The 22,226-nt window shown below is 41.7% G+C and overlaps 1 protein-coding gene and 1 long non-coding RNA gene across 2 annotated transcripts in view; one reads left to right on the top strand and one right to left on the bottom strand.

Moving 5' to 3' along the window:
• LOC142490886 (uncharacterized) overlaps nucleotides 1-17,168 on the top strand; it is a 25,217-nt gene extending 8,049 nt beyond the window's left edge. Inside the window, exons 3-4 of the long non-coding RNA XR_012800131.1 lie at nucleotides 16,746-16,821; nucleotides 17,095-17,168. This is a non-coding gene — a long non-coding RNA (uncharacterized LOC142490886). The remainder of the gene's footprint in view (nucleotides 1-16,745; nucleotides 16,822-17,094) is intronic.
• CLDN14 (claudin 14) lies at nucleotides 3,035-4,141 on the bottom strand. Its single transcript, XM_075593292.1, has one exon. The coding sequence runs from the start codon at nucleotides 4,121-4,123 to the stop codon at nucleotides 3,383-3,385; it is 741 nt and encodes a 246-aa protein (XP_075449407.1). The 5' UTR covers nucleotides 4,124-4,141; the 3' UTR covers nucleotides 3,035-3,382.
• Nucleotides 17,169-22,226: the final 5,058 nt, after the last annotated feature.

The following is a 22,226-nucleotide window of genomic DNA, read 5'->3' as shown; positions in this document are numbered from 1 at the left end:
GCTCGGAGCTGTGACATATCAGAGGCAGGTGAACCAAAGTGATCTGGGAAAGGCGCTTATGCACACAAAAGTGAGAGTAATTTGAACAGTGATACACACTACTTAGAGTCTCTGTGGACTATCTCAAACAATGAAGTGAAATAAAATGTTGTGAATTAAACACAATATCAGTGATAATAAATGTGAAATGAAAAGTGACAATATCTAGTGAAAATAATAAAGTGACAATATCTAGTGAAAATAATAAAGTGACAATATCTAGTGAAAATAATAAAGCGACAATATCTAGTGAAAATAATAAAGTGACAATATCTAGTGAAAATAATATAAGTAAATAAATAAATAAATAAAGAGTACAAGTTTCTTGTTATCCTCAGTGATTAGGCGAAATCTCAACCTCTGGTGGGAAATTGTTTGCAATTCCCTTATAGCATACAGATTCTTCCAAGATCCAAAGGGAGCGTTTAGCCCGGATCAGGACCAAACAAGAGGACAGTATATAGTGTATAATTGTGGATACTATTGGCAAAGGAAAAGACGCCGGGAGGATCTGCACTGCCACCGCGTCATTCTCCCTTCAGAACGCCACCTACCAGATGTGACGTGAGCCCGGTATTGGAAGCGACGCAGGACGCAGAGCCGAAGGATTCTCCCAGCAACCAGGAACTACAGAGGGACTGTGAAACGGCGCCAATCTTAGGCTAAGTCCCCGCTAGCGCTGAGCGGGCGGCGCTTGCGGAGGAGACTTACATACATATATCTATATAAGTCCCCGCTCATGCGGTGCGCGCGGCGCTCGTGCGCGTGCACACACGCTCAGCCACGATCGGCGCTTAGGTAAACAAAAAATCTATACTTACCCGCGCGCTCAACTACCCGCAATGCCCCCCCCCCTCCCGCGCGCATACAAGCAGGATACCCGGCGCTCCTGCTTGGAGCGCTCTCCAAGCATGAGCGCACTCAGCGCTAGCGGGGACTTAGCCTTATCCTCCAGGGCGCGCGACGAACACACGCGTCCCACGTTTGTTATGTGCCCATGCCAAATGTACAGAATGTGAGTACATTTGTAATCATTATCTGTTTGATAAATGGTGTTTTTTTTTTGTCCACCATTGTCCTTTTCTCCTTGTTTTCGAGATTCATCATGCTGCAAACATCTCCCTGATTCAGCAAAATAGCCACACTCCTATTGCCTTTATTATATTGATACACCGTATGTAGGTTGTCTAAAAGAGCCAAGACTCCACTTTTCATTGCCAATAGTATCCACAGTTATACACTATATACGGTCTTCTTTTTTGGAGGGTGATCCTGGCTAAACGCTCCCTATGGACCTTGGAAGAATACATATCAGAATCATCCATGGCTGAGAATCACTGCATTAGGAAATTCTGCAGTGGCATTTTAAGCAGAAGACATAAGACAAGCTTCAGACAATTGGATAGCTACTTATCGAAGGTTCCTGGTCTAATACTGATGCAAAATATAGCACAAGATCATTTCCACCCTCCTCCTTCAAACTGGGAGTTTCTTCTCTTAAGAACCTGGTGTTCTTCACTCAACCGATATGGACAGGAGACACTTATTAATAGACCACACAGGAGTGCACAGTAATAATCAGTGATGCTCTATATTGCAGAATATTAATTTTTAAGGGAGATCCCTAATCATGAACTGCTGCTTCAAATGTATGTCACAGAGATACAGATCAGGAAGAAACCCAACAGCAAACAAATTGTAAATACAAATGGGTTTATTAAAAGGGACATATATATATATATATATATATATATATATATATATATATATATATATATATATATATATATATATATATATATATATATATATGTCCCCTGGGGACCGAAATGTCAGGCATATGTGTGCATTTTGGACCCAATAAACCACTTTTATGTGATTATCTCTTGTGCTGTGCCGGTATATTGGATCTCTAGGGATCCTCACAGACATATATATATATAGTTATACGTGACCGTTCCAAGGATTGGTAAACAAGAGACAGCATTCTGTAGGACCGAAACGTTGGGTTTCTGGATGTATTTTTGCTTTCACTAATACACTTTTATTTTCAACATTGTGTGCTGTCTCTTGTTTACCAATCCTTGGAACGGTAACGTATAACTACATTCTCTATATGGGACGTGCACCTGTGGCTTACCAGCACCTATTGGAGTGCCAACTGCCTTATCTGACTATATATATATATATATATATATATATATATATATATATATATATTATATATACAGTATATGTAGCGGTATCTGTACCATGTTAGCCGAGCGTTATAATCAAAAACGAATAGACGATACCGTTCTGTGGCTAACGAAATGCTTTTATTTGTGTGAGCTTTCGAGATACACAATGCATTGCAACACACGCCGGAAGAGGAGATCATTGTATCTCAAAAGTTCGCACAAATAAAAGCATTTCATTAGCCACAGAATGGTATCATCTATTCGTTTTTGATTTTATATATATACACACACACACACACACACACACACACACACACACACACACACACACACACACACACACACACACACACACACACACACACACACACACACACACACACACACACACACACACACACACACACACACACACACACACACACATATAAATATATATATATATATACTGTATATATATATATACACATACATTTATACATACTGTTGGCCTGCACCGGGTTTCACCTCTAAAGACTTTATGTAGTGTGTATATAGGCATATATATACATATACAAATACATACATAAATACACACACACACACTGCAGCTTTTAAAGAAATTGCATTGGTAAAATACATGAAAGTTAAAAGGGATTCTATATAATCCATATGTCAATAAAACACTGTTAGAAGGTGCTGGACACACATTGGTGCAATGAACTGCAGTCAATTTAGCAAACACAACGACTTGTTGCTTTGATTTGAATGTTTTTTTTCTCTCTCTGATAAATCTATTGCTGTATTTTGCAGTCAGAAAATGTTAGACCCATAAACACAGTTATTACCACCTGACAGTATCTGTAAATAGCATATTCACTTGATATATTTTTTTTAATGAAAATGATTTATTATTGTACGATTGAAAATGAATATACAGTGCAGCCACATTATGTTCTTGTGGAAGGCTTTCTCCCCACGATGGAACGTGACCTCGGCATTAATGGAAGCATCCAGTGCATCATATTTACCAGTCTTTCTTGCTCGAAATATTCCTGATTCCTTGTAAATGTACTAGAAACATGGTAAACATTGTACAATTATATTTTCATAAATAAAATCTCGAGACTGTGATGAATATTAGGCATCAAAGAGTTATTGCACAGGAGGAGATTCTTATATAGTCAGACATAGTCACCCAGTTGATAACCATGGTATGAAGCTGATGACCGAGAAGGAGCATGGTTGCTTTTGTAGACTGGTGATGGTCTGCTTCTAGGAGCCATTCTTGCACTGTATGGTTGATGGCTGTATGGTTGATGGCTGTATGGTTGATGGCTGTAGGGTACACGATCACTGTTACCCTGGCAAGATGTGAACAGTAGCATAACTCCTCCAATTATAGTTAACCCTCCAGAGATAAAGCCAACATAAAGAGCTTGCCCTATCTCAAACTTCATGCCATAGGGAAGCCCAGGATTGTAAAAGTCTTGGACTACATTGTTCGTAGACCATGAAACAGGAACCAAGCACATGATTCCAGCCAGGATAAAAGAGATCCCACCTAAGACAACTATCACGTTTTTGGCTGACGAGCCTTTTGCACATTGAGTGCACTTCATGCCACAGACTGACACAACACATGCCAGTATTGAAAGAACACAAGATGATACCATCATGGCTCGAGCAACTTGAAGGTCACGTGGAAGTGCCAGCTGAGACCGGTGAACTTGACACTGGTAAATACCAGTGCTTTGCCACACACACTCCATCCACAGCCCTTTCATGTATGCCACTGCAGTGATGATATTGGTACCCACGTGAGCAGTTCTCCACCAGTGAGGGAGCGCAGTAGCCACAATAGTTCCAATGAAACCAAGGAGAGCCACAGAAAAGCCCAGCAACTGAACCGCCATGTTTGCCATGTTCTCTCAACCTCCTTCTGTTGGGTTTCTCTGCCAGTTCCACATTTCTACCCTGGGAAGCACTAATAAAATAGCAAGTGGAGGAAGAAGTTAAATATTACCTGAATGTATTATTTTTGCATCCAATGAAATGCAGACGACAAGCCATTAGTGTGACCATTAGCATGTTTATTGCCTTGTCTCATATTAAGCTTGACTTAGGGCTTTTGCTTTCTTCAAAAATACTTGAAGAAACGCATGCATTAGTTTGTGTGCTGACATTAAGTGGTTTGTGGCAAAAAAATTAAATGACATTAAGACTAAAAAAATTAAAGTGAAAACAGTAAAGGGATGTTTTAAAATGGTATCCTGAAGATGTCTTTTAATATTTATTTTAATATGATTCTTGAAACAAGGTGTTTTGTTGTCAACAGTGCTACAGTTAACAAGAAAGTAATACACGGCTACAGTATACTTTTCTATTTTGTTGCTCGTTTATGTATGAATTAAGTATGTGTGTGTTTGTAAATATATATACTGTATATATCATCTTCAGATCTTGTCGATCCCCTGCTGGATGAAGGCCTCACCAATGGTACTGCGGTTGCAAGCCTGTTCTCCGTGTTGTTCCAACCAATTCTCTGATTTTATCCTCCCATCTTACTTTGGCCATCGTCTTATATCAAAAGACTAAGTTGAGCACCATCTTTGTTCAACAATGGTCATTTCTTCTTGCTATATGTTGTTCAAACGGCCATTTTAATTTCTTCACCCTTGTGATGATGTCACATACTTCTGTTTGCTTCCAAACCCGCTCATTCATTTTCCCGTCTTTTCGGGTGAAACTCTCTCCATAATTTCTTGAGTTGTTTGAATCTTCTGAATTATCTTTCCATTTAGGGGCCTACTGTATGCACGAAAGGTTCATAAAAAAAAAAATCGCTGGGCCATTTAAATCGCCGTTTTTGTGAACGTTGCTATCACGGTATTCAGAAAGTGTTGATTACTTGTGATAGCAAAATTCACAAAACGGGCGTGTTGCTGGCGATGTTATGAACGCCTCCCTGAAAAGGCCTTACCTGGCGAGATGCTGAGAGAGTTGCTCAGAGAGGGCCGCCTCTCCCTGTGCAAATCTAGCCCGAAATGTATATTTTTTTCATTCAAATTTAATTACTACTGTAGATGAGCAGGGGGTCTCTGGAGCAGAACCGCGTTGATTTCCGGTCCGGGGACCCCCTGCTACAAAGCAATAGTAATAAAATTTATATTAAAATAAGTAATAACCACCAAAACACAAACCACCCCCTGTACCCCCACATAAAACCATATTTTATTTTTTATACACAGGTCCCCGGTTGGTCCCTGCGGGTATCCGGGGGTCTCCAGTTTGTCCCGTGGATGTCTGGGAGCCCCACAAGGTGTTCCCGGGTGGTCCCCGTGGGTGTCTGGGGGTTCCTGGATCATCCCCACGAGGGTCTGGGGGCCCTCGGGTGGTTCCCCACGGGTGGCTGGGGGCACTCGGGTGGTTCCCACTGGTGTCCTGAGGCCCCACAGGGGTCTCCGTGGGTCTCCGTTGGTGATATTAATGGGTATCAGCTCCGGAGACTCCCGACATCAAACCGATGCAGAAAAAAAGCATTTTTTCTAAGTGCCATCTCGACGCTTCTCAGCAGGTTTCCAACACCTTCACGCCAACTTTTTCTGACGTGAGGATTTTGGGAGAAAAACACCATTCTAGAGCGGCGATAACCTAATCGCTGCTACTAGTATTGCACGAGTTTATGAACATGCCGAAAAGTGTCGAAAAGTGTCGAAAAGTGGCTTATCACCGCTCCCTCTGCAAAAAAATTTTTTAGCAAATTTTTTTTTTTAGCAAATTTTTTTTTTAGCAAATTTTTTTTTTAGCAAATTTTTTTTTTAGCAAATTTTCTTTTTTAGCAAATTTTTTTTTTTAGCAAATTTTTTTTTTTAGCAATTTTTTTGGGGGTGATTCAGCCTTTTTTTGCCCACTTATCGCCGCTTACTGAATAGCAGTAGGCATTGTGGGCGATAAGTGCTTGATAAGTGGCTTATGAACGCTTACTGCATAGGCCCCTTTGTGTCCAAGTTTCACATCGATACATAAACGCAGAATGCAGAATATATTAGTCAAACATTTTCATCCTGAGGCAGAGTGGAAGGTTCCCTTGTTTATTCCAAATGCTCTACATGCCATTTTGTTATTCTCCTATTGATTTAATTCATACGGTTCCCATCCGTTGATACTTGCTGACCAAGGTAGACACCGTTTTTAGTTCTATCTATTTCCTTTATTTTGATCTTTGTACAGTTGACACATTTGTTGAACATCTCTTTGGTCTTGCTGAGATCCAAATGGAGGCCCACCTTCTTATTTGTGTAACCCTCCCTGCCCAGCTTCTAGGGAGATCACATTGATGCAGGGGCGTAGCTATGGCCTGGGCAAAGCCCCGAGGCCCACACTCTTCAGATAGACAGGCTTGGGCGGGTAGGAGGAGAGCAGAGGATGCCACTGCGGAGTGCGGAGCTGATCACAGAACAGCTGTGTGTGTATATATGGGAGGGGATGGAGGAGAGAGAGAGGATGGGGGAAGGGAGGAGAGAGAAGATGGGGGAAGGGAGGTGAGAGGATGGGGAGGTAGGAGAGAGAATGGGGGGAATGGAGGAGAGAGAAGATGGGGGAAGGGAGGAGAGAGAGGATGGGGAAGGGAGGAGAGAGGATGGGGGAAGGGAGGAGAGAGGATGGGGGGAGAGGGAGGAGAGAGGATGGGGAGAGAGGGAGGAGAGGATTGGGAGAGAGGGAGGAGAGTGGATGGGGGGACAGGATTGGGCAGAGAGGGAGGATAGAGGATGGGGGAAAGAGTGGGGATGGGGAGAGGGAGACAGTGGGGAGAGGGAGAGAGTGAGGATGGGGGAGGGGGAGAGTGAGGATGGGGGGGAGAGAGATGAGAAGGGGGAGAGAGCTGATTATGATGAGGAGTGGGAGATAGCTGATGAGGAAGAGGGGGGAGATGAGGAGGGAGAAATGATGATGGGAGAGAGATGAGGAGGGGGAGAGATGATGCGGTGGAGGAGGGGGCGAGATGATGAGGGGGAGGGGGAGAGATGATGGGGAGGGGGAGAGATAATGATGAGGGAGGATGGTGAGTAGAGAACAATATTGAAGGAATCATTTGATAAGTGAGCATTCTGCTTACCAGAAAATACACAAAATAATCTTATTCATGATTTTCAAAGAAACCACAATAGGTTTACTTTTTTTTTTTTTTTGCTTTAATATAATATTTTTAGATAGGATTTGTATTTTTTTACAGAATATTTTTTTGGAGCTATAAATGGGACTGGTCGTGTTATGTTCCTTTTCATGCATTATTTTTATTCTTAAGAGTAATATCCTGAAATCTCCCTTTGTGCTGTTTCCTAATTGTCCAACAACGAGGGGATGTGCATAAATGTTATTACCTTATCATTGTTGACATACATAATTCACAATCGGTGCCCAATGTAATAAAAAAATCAAGGAACTTTCAATGAGGATTTTAAGTACTTGTACTTTTTAAAAGTCACTAGTCACCAAGTTTGAACTCTTTTAGCTCCGCGGTCCTCCCAGTTCCCGGGATATTCGCCTTCTTTATGTGCCACTGTTTCTAGTCCCTTTTGGAAAAGCTATATGACCGCCACCCAAACCTCACTCCCAGGGCCAATAAAAAGCCGCAATATCACCAAAGCATGACATTACTGCTTCCTATTGGACGATTCCGGAGGCCATCTTTGGTTTTACCGGTACATAAAAATGTAGAAGAAATTCCAAAAATGGGGGGGGAGGGGATGGGGAATTGCTGTTTTAATGTAACTATTTCTATAATAATTTATTTTATGGGAAAAAAAATAATGTATATCTTCGGAAACACTGGAGTCAAGCATATCAACGACTTATATTTACCTGCTTGACTAATGATAGCACCATAATTACTTTTGTAAACATAGTTAAGCAAACAATTTGAATGACTAATTGAGGTGTCTATTCGCATTGCCAGCTTGGGTTTAAAAAGTGACATTCGCCTACCTTCGGGTGTATGCAATACCACTGACGGCCACTGCACATTCCATTGTCACTGTTTCTACATTCAATTCACCCACAATCAAATGTATAAAAGAATTGGAGTCAGAACCCTATTTTACTAGAGTTTGAAATGCTACATACATCCCCTCAAACCAACCTTCAAAAAACACATTGAGAGGCACCTATGCTCAAAGTAGATGTCTCTCCCTCTCTCCCTCTCCCCATTTGTTTACTATGGAAACTTTAGAAATATATATATATATTTAAAATACTTATATGTTTCTGATTTTGATCGGAGGGTATCAGTTAGCTACATTTACAGTAACCTATTCAACGTGCCAGTAACCTTTACTGACTCTTGTCCTTGGTCTGCCTGCTCCTTTAAAGACATCACTGCCGTAACTGAAGCATTAAGTGCTCCGGTGGTTTCAGTACTGCTCCCCAAAACATTATAGGGGTTACCTTTAAGATCCATTCATCTATTGAAGTGGGTCAGGTTAATGAATGGACACAACGTTAAGAGCAGTTTTTGGAAGAAAGGGCATGCAGGGTTCAAGAAGAGTGGCCACAGCCCATAGATATAAATCAGCTATGGTTCACTCCACATATTGTCAGTGTTCACCTTGCATCTATTCCAATTCAATTCCTGACCTCTCTATATTGTCCAAAGCAGCCATTTGAGCCGCTTTCGAACGAAACCCCCCATTGATTTTATTGGGGATCTCTACCAAAACCTGCCTGAACGTCTGCTTCAGATAATGTAGGCTAAGGACAAATTAAAAGCAATTGCACACAGATTTGTTCAATCAATCTCAGTGAAGATTTTACCTCTGTGCTCCAAAGATATATTTGTTTTTGCTTCTTACATTTTTTCGCTTTCCAGCTGGAATTCTTACTTCTTACTCAAAGATAGCTCCGCCCTATAATATAGGACTGTTTTGTGTTAGTCTAGGTCAACTGTTGGCTTATACAATGCCTTTTTATATGTATAGTATTTATGGTCCAGGAGCACCCATTATTTCCTTATTTGAACAGACCCTATAATGGTCAACTCCCCATAATAACTAGCCAAACTCATAACTTCATTTCAAATGCACAGTGATTTTTCTTTTCAGAAAAAAAGCTCCAGTAATAAATAAAAAAGTCAATAGAAGGTGATTACATCCAAATCTCCCCGATACCTCGGATGTCTTGATGTACTACAACCATAATAAACTTCTCTCATGTCTATGAATAGCTTATTTCCTTGTGCAACCGTAGCCAAATATCACTCAAAATATAAAACACCTAGGTATACATAGAAAAAGAGAACCAGATCATATTTTACCATCACACATTGTAGAGCAGGGGTGCGCAAACTTGTGTTGCCTCCCCCCCCCTTACCTTTGTGCGGCGTCAAATGACCCCCGACGCTGCATTTCCATGGTGACGCATCGTCCGAAGCCGGCTGAATCACGGCAAGTTGAGTTGCAGAGGCCTAGAGAAGTCCCCCGGCATTTAATTTAAATGCCTTGGGGGAAGAGCGCGGGGCCTCTGCAACTCCCGCACCCCCCCAAAACAGTTCTCCCACAAGTTTGCGCACCCCTGTTCTAGAGGTGTCAAAAAGCTACACTACTCATTAAATATGATATGCTATTGATTATACAGCTCAACCCCGTTATAACACAATCCGTTACAACACGAATCCGCTTATAGCGCGATGTAAGCGCGGCTCCCAATTTTCGTATTTATGAATACTTTACAACACGATTATTGGTATCTTAAATACTTTATTGTGCAACGCATACAATTATACATTATTTATAACGCGATGCGCTTATAACGCGATGTGATTCTTTGGATCCCAAGCACAGCGTTATAAGGGGGTTGAGCTGTACTAGTTTGATAATGTTTGATAATGTATTTGCATAGCCTCAATATTTTTAATTTCAAGTGCTGTAGCTGTTAAAATAATTGTAGTAAGAAAACAATAGAGCCTACCCTTATGATACATACTTATTTACAAAAAATACCCATCTCTATTAGTTTGAAATGAATTCACGTTTATAACATATTTGCACTGATAAAACATAAATTCAGTGGCAACGCAAATGGTTTGGAAAAATATATATTAAAGGTCATTCCTTAAACTGAACACTGTAGGCGATCTTTAAGAGAATGTGATATTAAGTCTTAACGTGATTTACATCATTAGTCACAGGAAACGAACTCCTGTTTTAGTGGAAGTTAAATATTCATTTTCCTAATGGCAGAAGCTATATTTAGAAACCATTAAAGGGCTAATTTTAGTTCTCAGTTACACAGAGGTTTCTAAATTTGGAAAATGGTGATAAAATAGACTCTACTTAGCATCGTGTTTTCCGTTGTTGCTATTAATTATCTGCCAGTTTTGACCAGTGTTTAGTAATCTAATTTGAGTAGGTTCCCTTTGTCATTTTGAAAATAACATGTTTTCCCACAAACCCCTTATTCATCCTATGTTAACAAATCCTGGTTTGTTTAAAATTTCTTGTAACCAAGTCAGCTAAGGGTCACACTAACCATATATTACAAGTAGAAGTAGAACACGGCTAGTTAAGAACGCAGTGTAACAAGTTACATTAGCCTTGCTTTATGCAGCCACAATACGGTTTAATTTTTATTTATGAATTATTATAAGAACAGTGGTAAAGGTTTGATGTGGTACGAAATATCACTACTTTTTTATATACACACAGCTTTTTTCCACTTGTCTAATTCAGGCCCAGAACTGATTAGAACTAGAATAATCCATGAGGCCAGCTGCCATCTTAGTTTGGGTATAAAGCCCCAACCAGTTGGTTAGTTCTGTTTACAGGTCAGGAGTCAAGTTATTCTTTTTCCCTAGCGCTGCGACTGTCCCTGTTCCTTTTTATTAGACTTCCAGTTCTACTTATCTTCAGGTACCTTCTTGTTTGTTCCTGGAGATGGAGATCGCGCTCGTCTGGGATCTTCAGGGAGATTCCTCTGGAAGGTCTCCTCTCTCGCTGCTCCCTCTCCCTCCGGTGATCAGCCGGCCAAATAACAGTCCAAAATGCAAAAAAGAGATGGGAGGTGGAGCGCAGAGAAAGAAAATACCAGGGTGAGATAGGGTCAATTTATTGTAACAACAAAACACAAAATTAGTTACAATTGGTAAAACAGCAGCATGTAGATACTCCCACAGAAATCTGGTCTGCGTCTATTTGGTTACCCCCGTCCTGACTACGACACACTGCTTCAGTCACACAGGGTCCCTGACCCGGATCCGGAAGTGTAGCGACCGAGTGATAGGCGGGCTCTCTCAGACCGTGGCAAAGGCTATAGCAATACCAACAGCCACTCGAGACTGACGGGGGGATTCCGGCAAATACAGAAAATAGGGAGATTCTACTGTGCTAAAAAATGCACTCCTACCCAGGAGTGCAACATAAAAGTATTTAAACAACCCTCTACGCGTTTCGCGCAGTATAGCGCTTCGTCAGGAGGTATTAGGGTATTGCAGGAGGTGGTCTTATATAGGTCACCACCTAATTAACCAACACAAAATGCATGTGTCAAAACATACTTTTAAAATACTTCTAAAACATACTTTCTTGTTTGTTGTCTTGTATAACCTTAGCACTCCCCCCCCCCCCCCTGTGTATTACTGTATTTGTCCCCAGCTACCATTGCTCTTGGCATGCAGCACTGCAATTCTTGCAACTAACCTTGGTTTCTCCTGTTGTTTTCCTTAGCTTTATTTGCCCCCGTCCTTGTTTGTTCCCTTAGCTACCATCGGCTTTTGCATTTAGCTCTGCACACTTTGCAGACTCCATTTTGTTTTCCCAGTTTGGTTTTTCCTTTAGTATAGCAATAAAACATCTCAGTTTTTACGTATTTTGATCTCCTGTCTTTTGTGGGGTTTCATGCTACCTCCAAGGGTTCCATACATCCTGATAAAGCCTCACAAGACCACCTGCTCAATATAAAAAGAAAGACACAGCCACACACATACCACTAGCCATATACAACCTTGCCCTAGCGGGAATGTGAAAAATAATCAAAGATCTGCAACCCGTGCTGACAGAGGATGACACATTAAAAGACATCTTCCCCAAACCTCTGATCCCTGCATTCCGGCAACTGCCAAACCTCAGACAGAAGTTAGTCAACTGAAAACTTCATAACAAACTCAAGGATGTTGAGAATGGAACAAGACCATGCGGCAACAACACACGTTGCAAACTTTGCAAATGTATGTGCCAAGATCCCACAGCCAGACACAAACATAGATAACTGAATGTTAAAGGATCATACTTCTGAACATCCAGGAATGGGATATATATAATTCAATGCAGCAAATGTGACCAAGGATGCTATATTGGTGAAACCAGCCAAAAACTTCAAACCGGAGTGAGCCTACAGAGTCACACAATAACACCATGTAGAAGGAAGATATTGCACTCCAGTGGGAAATCACTTCTCACAGCCAGATCATTCAATAAATCACTTAAAAATCTAAATCTTCAATGGATTGTTTAAAAGCACTCAAGAACGGAAAACATTTAAACTCAAAATGATCATTGTCTTTAAAACTAAAAAAGAAGAATGAATGCTTATATTGGGTTTCTTACACCCTATCAGAATTTTTTGTAATGTTTCTCCCGGTCTCAGTTGATTTTACAATTAAACCTCTTCTACCCCTCTGTATCCCACCCCCTTCACACCGCTGATGGATATATAGTCCTCCAGTACATGCTCTCCCAATTTCTCACTATCCCTTTCATCCATTTTTGCCTGTCTATTTACTATCCCCTCTGCCATTACTTATCTACATCATCCACCTGACTTAGATTGTTATCTTGGATTTTACATCTGTGTTAAACTCATTGAATATTCTGTAAATCAGTATTGCTTGACTTGAGGATGAGAGTGAACTCTCGAAAACTTGTCTTACAGTATCAATAGTTAGTCCAAATAAAAAAGGTATCACCTAATACTGAAGTACTCATTTTTTATGGGGAATTTATTGCATTTCTCTCTCAGAAATGCTGTAATTTTCTTCATGACCAACACATGCCAAATCTGGTGCTTAATGATGTTTATATCAGGAGTCAGTTGTTTGTTCCAGAAAGCCACTCTGCAACACCTGGTTACAGAGAGAATATGAGTTGTAAGTTTCGATGAGTATTTAGGTAGATCAGGGGATGGTCTGCCCAACAGGTAGGTCCATGGATTTGGTTTCAAAGAGGTACCCAGTAAGGAATTAATGAAGGAGAACAGTTGCCTCCAAACTGGAGCAACAACTGGGCAGAACCACAAAACCAGGTGGTGGGATGGGGGCTCGAGGTTGAGTGGACCTTTATTATTAAATGTTTTGGCTGAGAGCATGTAAATACTTCTGAAGAGGGTAAATGTTTGCTCTCCTACAAGTCAGAAATGTTTAAATATTGTTCCCCAACATCAGGTCTTTGATTCTAGCGATGCCAGCTGTCTTCCAGGCTGAATAAGCAGAGCCAGACGTCCCAGGTTCAAAGTCAGGGTTGTGAAAGAGCGGGATCGTGCCAGAACCACAAGTCAAGAGTTTATATTTCCACTTGTGTTCCTCTTTTTGATGTAGAACAGTGATTAATGAACACATTAATTGTAAGTGCCCATTTCACAACTTGTGCACTATTCAGTATTTCAGACTAAGGCCCAGAACCACAAAGCTATGTTATGTAACATCATGTTAACACATGGAGTAGCTTCAAAGAACAATCACATAACATTAAGCCGTGTTTTTTTCCCCAAAAAGAGCATAGCTTTAACTATAATGGATGTTAGTGATATGGACAAACAACAAATATGCAAATGAGGCGTTATCATAACATTTCCTATCCACAAAAGTCTGTTAAGGTTGACACAGCGACTTATTTAAGCTACAGGTGCGCCGATGAGTATTCTAACACTTGCCTTAAACTTGCCTTGGAAAATCTGGGGCTATCACCAACAAGACCCAGGTACATGCTGGGTACATGCTGGGTACATGCTGGGTACCTGCTGCAACATTTCAGTGACATTTCTGCAGAGACTAATGGCCCATCGGATTAACACAGTAGGGTTCCCTGGCAGTCCCATTCAGTTTGAATGGGACGGCCAGGGACCCCCGCTGTTAATCCAATGGGCCATTAGTCTGTCTGCAGAAATGTTGCAGCATGTACCCAGCATGTTTTCAGCATGTACCCAGCATGTACCTGGGTTCTGTTGGTGATTGCCCCAAATTAGTTTTAGAATACTCGTCGGCACTGCAGTACTAAACTTGGAATTACTCCTATTCACTGGCATAACATCACATAATTGGAAGATTATGATACAATAACGTGGTGTTAAGCCTATGCAAATGACATTGTGATGTTAAGTCAGGGAACATAAAGTTTTTCCCTGTTTTACGTCCTACTACGAGCCCTGATTTAACAGACCTTTATGGATCGAGCCCTAATTATGGTACACAACATAGGAACATGCTACATCACAGCTTAAATCTTGCTTACCTTCTCCATAATTTGTTCCACCTGATTTCATGTAAAGTTATGCACAATAATAACACAGGCCAATTTTTAGAGCCACATGTGTAGCTTCATATGTCAACATTATGGTTTTATTCACCATGAAACCTAAATCCCACATGATGGCAGTGTTTAGATAAAACAGATGTAAAGAGCAACTCAGAACCAGCAATTTCAGACCTACTGAGCCCTATTAATTATTTGTATAACATAGCGGGATGTTTCTGGCATAGGTTTGGAAATGAGAGGTAAACCAACCATTACATCTGTAATGGGAAATACAGCAAACCAAATGCAGAATCTGTGTGGCTTAGGAGATCAGCTGCGTATAGACACAGTATATATAATGTTACTAAACACTCCCAAATAGTCAACAGATCTTCATTCTCAATGTACGGTATTTTGGTGGCAGCGTCAATCTTCCAGATTTATTACTAAGGGGCTTATTTTATATCCTCCGAAGCCACCGATCGGGACGTTTTCGGCTCAAATTCCCCATTGAAGTCACAAGGGAATTTCAGCCGAAAATGCCACAATCAGCCGTGGCGGCACGTATTGAATCAGCCCCTAAGGGCTTTATTTGTTGATAACGAGCTTGTTAACAGGCTCCAAGCCATCCAACATATATGCAACACCTGACTTGGAACTTATAGGAAGGTTTAGTAGTTCTTCTTAAACCCGACATGTTATTTGTTACCCAAACTACTAAATGATCTTCAAAGGGACCAGAAAAGCATTGTATACAAGCTGCATGGCATTACAGCAGTTAACATTTCCCTTTTTATCTTGATCACCCAATTAATTATGGTATCCTTCGTCTGCCGGAACAAGCAATAATTCCAGAATATGTAACCCTGCTAGAATTTAGACATCACTGCATGTCAGTCCTGGTTAGCTGCAGGCAGTGTAGGGGTTAAATCAGCACAAGGCCTCAGTGAATTAAAGTTGTTACCATTATGTTGCCTTTTAAAGGGCAGTTGAATTACTGGCTGGTTCTAGAAACTGCCAAAAGGGGTCACATGGTTATGGTGTGACTTATTGCACCATGTATTCTGTCCAGTAACTGAGGGTGGGGTTCTACCCTTACAAAGGTTATAAAAGGGGTCTACATACTGTCGCGGCCAAGTTTATTTGAGCATTTGCCCAGTCTCGGCCGCAACAGTAACCGGGCGCGCGCCGGGGTGTCCCGGGCGCGCGCCGAAGCCTCGGAGGAGCGCCCTCCGATCGGGGCTTCCCCCTCCCCTCTCCGGGTCCGCCGGGTCCCCCGGAACCCCCCACCACCGTCCCCCACATCGCGGGACACCAGGGCTCCCTCGGGGAGCCCTGGGCACGCGTGCAGGGGGCGCAGGCACCTGATGACGCGTGACCGCGCATCGGTGACGCGCGGCACGTCGAGGGGATGCGGCTAGCAAGCCGGGACATCTCCCGGCTTGCGGAACTAGCCGCACTCAATTAAAGTGTGCCGCCTCTGTAAAAAGGTTATAAAAGGGGTCTACATGTGCTTTTTCTCCAGACCTCAAAAGACTTAAGGGAGGCATGGCAACGTGACGTCACATGACCCTGAGCGTCATACGCCGGGGCCGAGCAGGGGGGGGTGGTGCGAGGCGCCGTGGAGAGCAGCCTGGTATAATGTACTGTATGCCTGTTATATGCCCATCAATGCTTAAACAGATGCACACTAGAGCGTGATTTTACGCATGCGCACTACCGGAATTTATAGCATAATTTTTTTTCCCAGAAAATAAACGTTGAAATCGAGGGTCAAAAGATAAAGATGAGTTCGATGGAACTCTAAAATCGCTTTTTTTTAAATGTTGTCTTTTTTACTTTTATACTGTGATTCAATTACATGTCTTAACCTGTAATAAAATTTCACACCGAGACGTTTATTGATTTTATTCCACTTCATGGTTAATGGAAAACATTAAGTGATGCATACAACACCTCTCCCGCCAATGTTTTTAATCTAAAAAAAACCAGTTGATTTTTTAAAATGATTTCATTGTTTAATGCTTATTTTCTATTTTGTCTGGAGCTGGGCAAAGACAACCTGCAGGAAACCTCCATTCCCATCCCCCTTTGTGCAGGAAACTCTCCCAGCAATATTGCCAGTAAGACAGTGTGCTCAAATCCATGTATGCCATGTCCCTGCCGCCCAAGCCCCCCCAAACCTAATGTATTTATCCTATTGTAAAGTGTTGTAGCCCATGCCATGCATGCTTTGTCTCCTCCAACCCACCCCCCAAAGGCAGAAGATACAAGGCACTGTAGTCATAATGTACTGTTCCCCATGTCATGCCCTTTCTCCCCCAACACCCTAAAAATCTGGATTGAATAATGTACGGTGCGATTGTAAATATGTAATATTGTCTCTTTCTTTACAGACCAAGATGTCCAAGAAGCACCATCCATTGCGAAGAAGAAAAAGACAAGATTGTAAAATTGGAAGAAGAGGCTACGTTGTATTTTTGTATTATGCATTTTTCCTTTGATATCCTGAAAAAATAAATTTTTTCATTCTTTACATATAATTTTTTGGTGTGTTCATGTTTTATTGTTTAAACACTTACAGTAGTACAGGTACAGTACTACACCGTACTGTATATAAAGTTGTAAAGGCATTTAAATATATATAAATATCTGACATACAGTACCATATACAGTATATCAATCTTGAAATGTAGTTGCTTTTAGTGCTTAAATAGTATTATAAAAAAAAATTAAGTACTGATGTAGTATAAATATAGTATATCTAAATACTGTTAATCTTTGACATACACTATAAAAATCTTTAAAATCCAGTACATATTGTAATGTAAAGTTCTAAATTTATTTAAATATATAAAAACGTCTAATTGAGATACTGTACAGTATACTACAGTATATAAATACAGTATAGCACATAAACAGTGTTTTTACTATACATTGTACTGTAGATACACAATGAGCAGTACTACTGTCAAACAGATATTTAGTGACTCCGTGAGGAAATGCACTGTATTGTATCTTACTGTACAGTAATGAACTTAATTTGCTTTTATTGCTTACATAAACTTACATTACAGTATGTACACTATACTATATAAATCTAGAAAATAAAAGTTGTTTTTACTATTTATATACACTAACAGTAGTACAGTACTACTGTATAGCAGATATTTAGCGAATATGTACAAATGTGCGAAGGTACAAATAAAACATTAAATTCGTTAAAAATACTTTTTGTTGTGTGTGTTTATATTTTAAATCTTCTACAGTTCGAGAATTTTTGTATGGCTTAAAGCTAAGCATCTTCAGAAAGAACTTCTTTCCCATGTACTGGATATGAACTCATATTTTTAATCTTCAAATTACAATTACACACACACACTTGAAGTACTGTACGGGAATAAAAGACAGGTTGAATTGCAATTAGATTTTATAAGACAACTCACGATTGCACACTTGAGTTTCTCGATGGTATTGCAGACAACGCTAAAATGCAATTTTCTGCACTCGATCAAAACATTAGTCAACTCCCGTCTTAACGCGGGAAAATTTCAAGAAATCTCGAACCAACACAGGGTATGCAAAGGAATACAACCCGTGAAATGATCGGATAATGGCCGCTGCATCTGTAGTGGCATTTAGAAGATAGCATTTTCTGGACGTTTGCCTGACAGGGAAATTAAAATAGCTGCTGCTATCCACATTAAGCAAAAGAACAGGGTTACCGTGGTAACAGTTGGAATAGTGAAATAGTAAATCGATCAAAACGCAACAAAAACTAAAAACAGTTTGGAAAAAATTGAAAAGCAAGGAATGGATTAGCACAATATAAAATAATCATTTAAAGTTATGACTTCAAGTTATTTTTTTTTAATGGAATATCTGGTATAATTTAGCTGGATATGGCAACACTTCCAACCATTTATAACTTTGTGCACCTTAAAAATAGACACTAATACAGGAGTGGCCAACTCCAGTCCTCAAGGGTAACCAACAGGTCAGGCTTTAAGGATATCCCTGCTTCAGCACAGGGCTTCGACTGAGCCACTGATTGAGCAGCTAAAGCTGCTCACCAACCACCCGCCACCCCTAATATGTTTTAAAAGAGCCATCCCTATAAACTGTGAACAGAGCTGCTGTCTTGCGCTCAGATGAACAGTTCAGGCACCAATGATGTCAGTGTAGCCAGTGAGAGCGGAGTATGTCAGAGCAATAACAACCACTAGATGAAATCGGCGTTAGGAAGGTATACAATCCTTACCTCCATAGATACTCCGATCTTGGTCCTGCTCTGGTGTTTCTCCGCTACTCTTGCGTGCGTCCGGTAGGAGAAAGTGAACTGGAGTGAAGGAGACTCCGGCGCAACTGCAGCGGCAAAGATCCAGGCAACTTCCGGCCTTTAATTCACATATTTCTCATTGTCATCATGATCATAAATGGCTGGGGAACTCAGCGATGTCTGAATAGCTTAATGTTTGTGGTGTTTCTGTCTTAAAAAAATACTGAAGTACAAAAGCGGTTACAGTTAGGCATTTTTCAGGTGCATTTCTGTTAGGTACAGTATAAGCCCTTAAGCAGCGTTCAACAAAATATTATATACATGTAGCCCTGGCTGTTTTGGGGCTCTAGGTCTTGCCCTCCTCCTGGCAGTAATCCCTAGTAAGGGTAGGGTTGCCAGGAGTAATCAAGGGTTTCCCCCACACCTTGCAGCTCAGTGAGTCAGATAAGGTAGTGCAATCAGGCCTGTTGTCCAATCAGGGACAGGGGGCTGGTTCTTACTGGAACTGACTTAAAGAGCTGCACATCCTCAATTTAGTCAGTTGTCTCTACCATTGAGAGAGAGACTGGTTTACCCTAACCAAGCTGCCAGGGCTCTGGCAGTTTGAGGCCCTCCCTTAGGGTAGCAGAGGGAAACCATTTCCTCTTATTTCATCAGGGGATAAGGGAAGAGCAAGGACTGCTCCTGGTTGCTGGTGGCCAGGAGTGTAGGTCCAGGGACATCCTAAAGGTGAAGACCTGAGTGATAAGAATTGATTCAGTGTAAGCTGTGCACTGCCATTGATTGAGAGAAAGACTGAATAAAGATCCGCTGTTTTCACGTTCTTCTTGCCTAAAACTGAAATCTATCAGGGAGGAGAAGAGGTAGTTCTCCTGCAGAGATTTCTCCACACACATCTGGGGGCTGCAAGAGATGGAGGCGCTGTCACCGTGAGTATGATTCGGGCAAGACCCCAGAAGTCTGTCCTGACATTCCCCATAACACCATGCGGGAGACTCAGGGCCCCCTGTTACCCGCAGGTATGCACCACACTACCATGAGTAACCAGAGCAGATTTCCCCAAGATAGACCCTATGAGAGATTGGGTGGGGGAAACAGGGTTACATACAGAATGTTTTATTAAGTAGCATTTCAGCTATTAAGCACACCCTAGCATATAGTGATACATAGAAAATGTGTTATATAGCTAAGTGCTTTCACTGTAATAACCACACGTGTGCTCATTTGTATGTCATTTCCCAGAATCCCTTGTTGCAGTGGAAGCGCTGTATGCAGTGGCGGATTTAAAAAACCACAGCCCCGAGGCACTTGCCTGCGTCGGCCGCCTCCTGTCTGCCGCCCTCCTGCTCCTTTGACATCCCAGCGTCAAATGATGCCGCGGACATCACGAACGCGAGGTCGCGTTCGCGACATCATGACGTCATTTGACGTCGCGACGAGAAGCCATGTGACGCCACGTTTGCAACATCATTTGACGCTGGGATTCCAAAGAAGAAGTATGGGGGGCGGCGGCAGAAAGGAGGCGGCCGACGCAGGCAAGCGCATTCCCATGAGGTCTAAGAGTGCGGCAAAAGCAAATTTTGCCGCCGTAGGCCCGGGCCTAACGGGAAATCTGACACTGGCTGTATGCTCGGAGATAATGGGGAAAGACAGGGTGGCAGACCTGTCTGACAAATGTGAATGTGCTCAAAGGTGATATTTATATTTGGTGTTCACTGTATTACAAATCCCACAGATGATTAAAGGTGAGACACATAGCAAAAGCAGTGTGGGTAGGACGATGCATGGGAATTTGTGATTTTAGAAATAAAATTGCTAAGGTACGAAACATGTCTTCAACTGATAAGCACCTACGATGGTCGCGAAGTTTCACATTATTGTAATTCCAATGCAGGCTGCTAAGTGGGCCAGCGTTTATTGTATACTTTCTCATAGACCCCCGAGGCTAAAATTGTTATGGAATCGAGATGCTCAATATTGTAATAAAACAAATAATAAAAAGCAGCATCTTCATTGTCGGCGGGACAAAATCATTTCCTATTTTTAGATACCCCATCCTGACTAGAGGAGCTCAAACCTGTTTAATAAATGATATACTTGCCCTGTACTTCCTGTTAATTTTCCTTTTTCAGCGGAGAGGGTGTTTCCACACAGGGCTGGTTATCTGTATGACGGGGTCTCCCACGGACTGCCGAATTCCAGCCAAAGTAAGATAGACAAGTGAATAAAGGGCCCTTAGACCAGGGTGCGCGAACTCTTCTCCCTGTGCTCCCTTGCCTGCTCTCACCCCCTGCTCACACCCCTTTCCTGCTCGGCTCCGCGGGATCACGTGACGTCATGTTGCCATGGCGATGCGTCGCTGGAAAGTTAAGGTAAGTAAAGTTACAGAGGCCTTGCACGATCCTCGGCATTGAACTGAAATGCATTGGGGGATGCGCGGGGCCTCTGTAACCACTGCGCCGCCCCCTCTCCCCTCCTCCGAATATCTTGCACCCTGCAGTTTGCACACCCCTGCCTTAGACCATTTAGTGAATATTGAAAATGATTGACAAAGCAACAACGCTTCGGGGTATTAACCCTTCACCAGCACCTGAGGAAGGGTTAATACTTTGAGATGTTGCGCTTTGTGGGGAGAAGGAGCGGCTCAGGGTGTAAAGACACTGACTGGCACTGAGTTTGACGCAGCGGAATTTGGTTCAGTTCCTGGCTTTGGCTCCTTGTGACCTTGGGCAAGCCACCTTATCTCCCTGTGCCTCATGCACCCAAAACATCGATTGTAAGCTCCAAAGGGCAAGGACCTGTGTCTGCAAAATGTTTCTGTAAAGCGCTGCGTAACGCTAGCAGAGCTATACAAAAACATGCTATTATTAGTAGTATTTTGTCCATCTTTGTTATATTCAATAAATAATCTGAGTCTAGCTGCAACCTGTTCAAACAAATGTTTCAGCTATAAGAGGACCAAGAACTACATAAAAGAACGCAGTTGTGCTGACAATACCACAAAGAATATATGGGGTAAAGAGAAAAAATAACAAACATAAAAAGATATTGATGTACCGTAAGAATAGGGGGCATAGTTAAAACATGCCCAAATATTATGGGACAGAGTTACGGAATCACAGTGTTTATTTGCTACATGTGGGTTGGTTAATAAGAAATGTGCCCTTGCCAAGAAAACGCTCTATAAAAATGATCTTAAAATCTCAACAGTCCATGGAGTAACAAAAAATGGTTAAGAGAAAGTTAGGC

Source organism: Ascaphus truei, chromosome 3 (assembly GCF_040206685.1).
Source record: "Ascaphus truei isolate aAscTru1 chromosome 3, aAscTru1.hap1, whole genome shotgun sequence".
In the NCBI taxonomy this organism is placed as follows: Eukaryota; Metazoa; Chordata; class Amphibia; order Anura; family Ascaphidae; genus Ascaphus; species Ascaphus truei.
The sequence above is the reverse complement of the archived record's forward strand: the minus strand, read 5'-3'. Positions and strand labels throughout refer to the sequence as shown.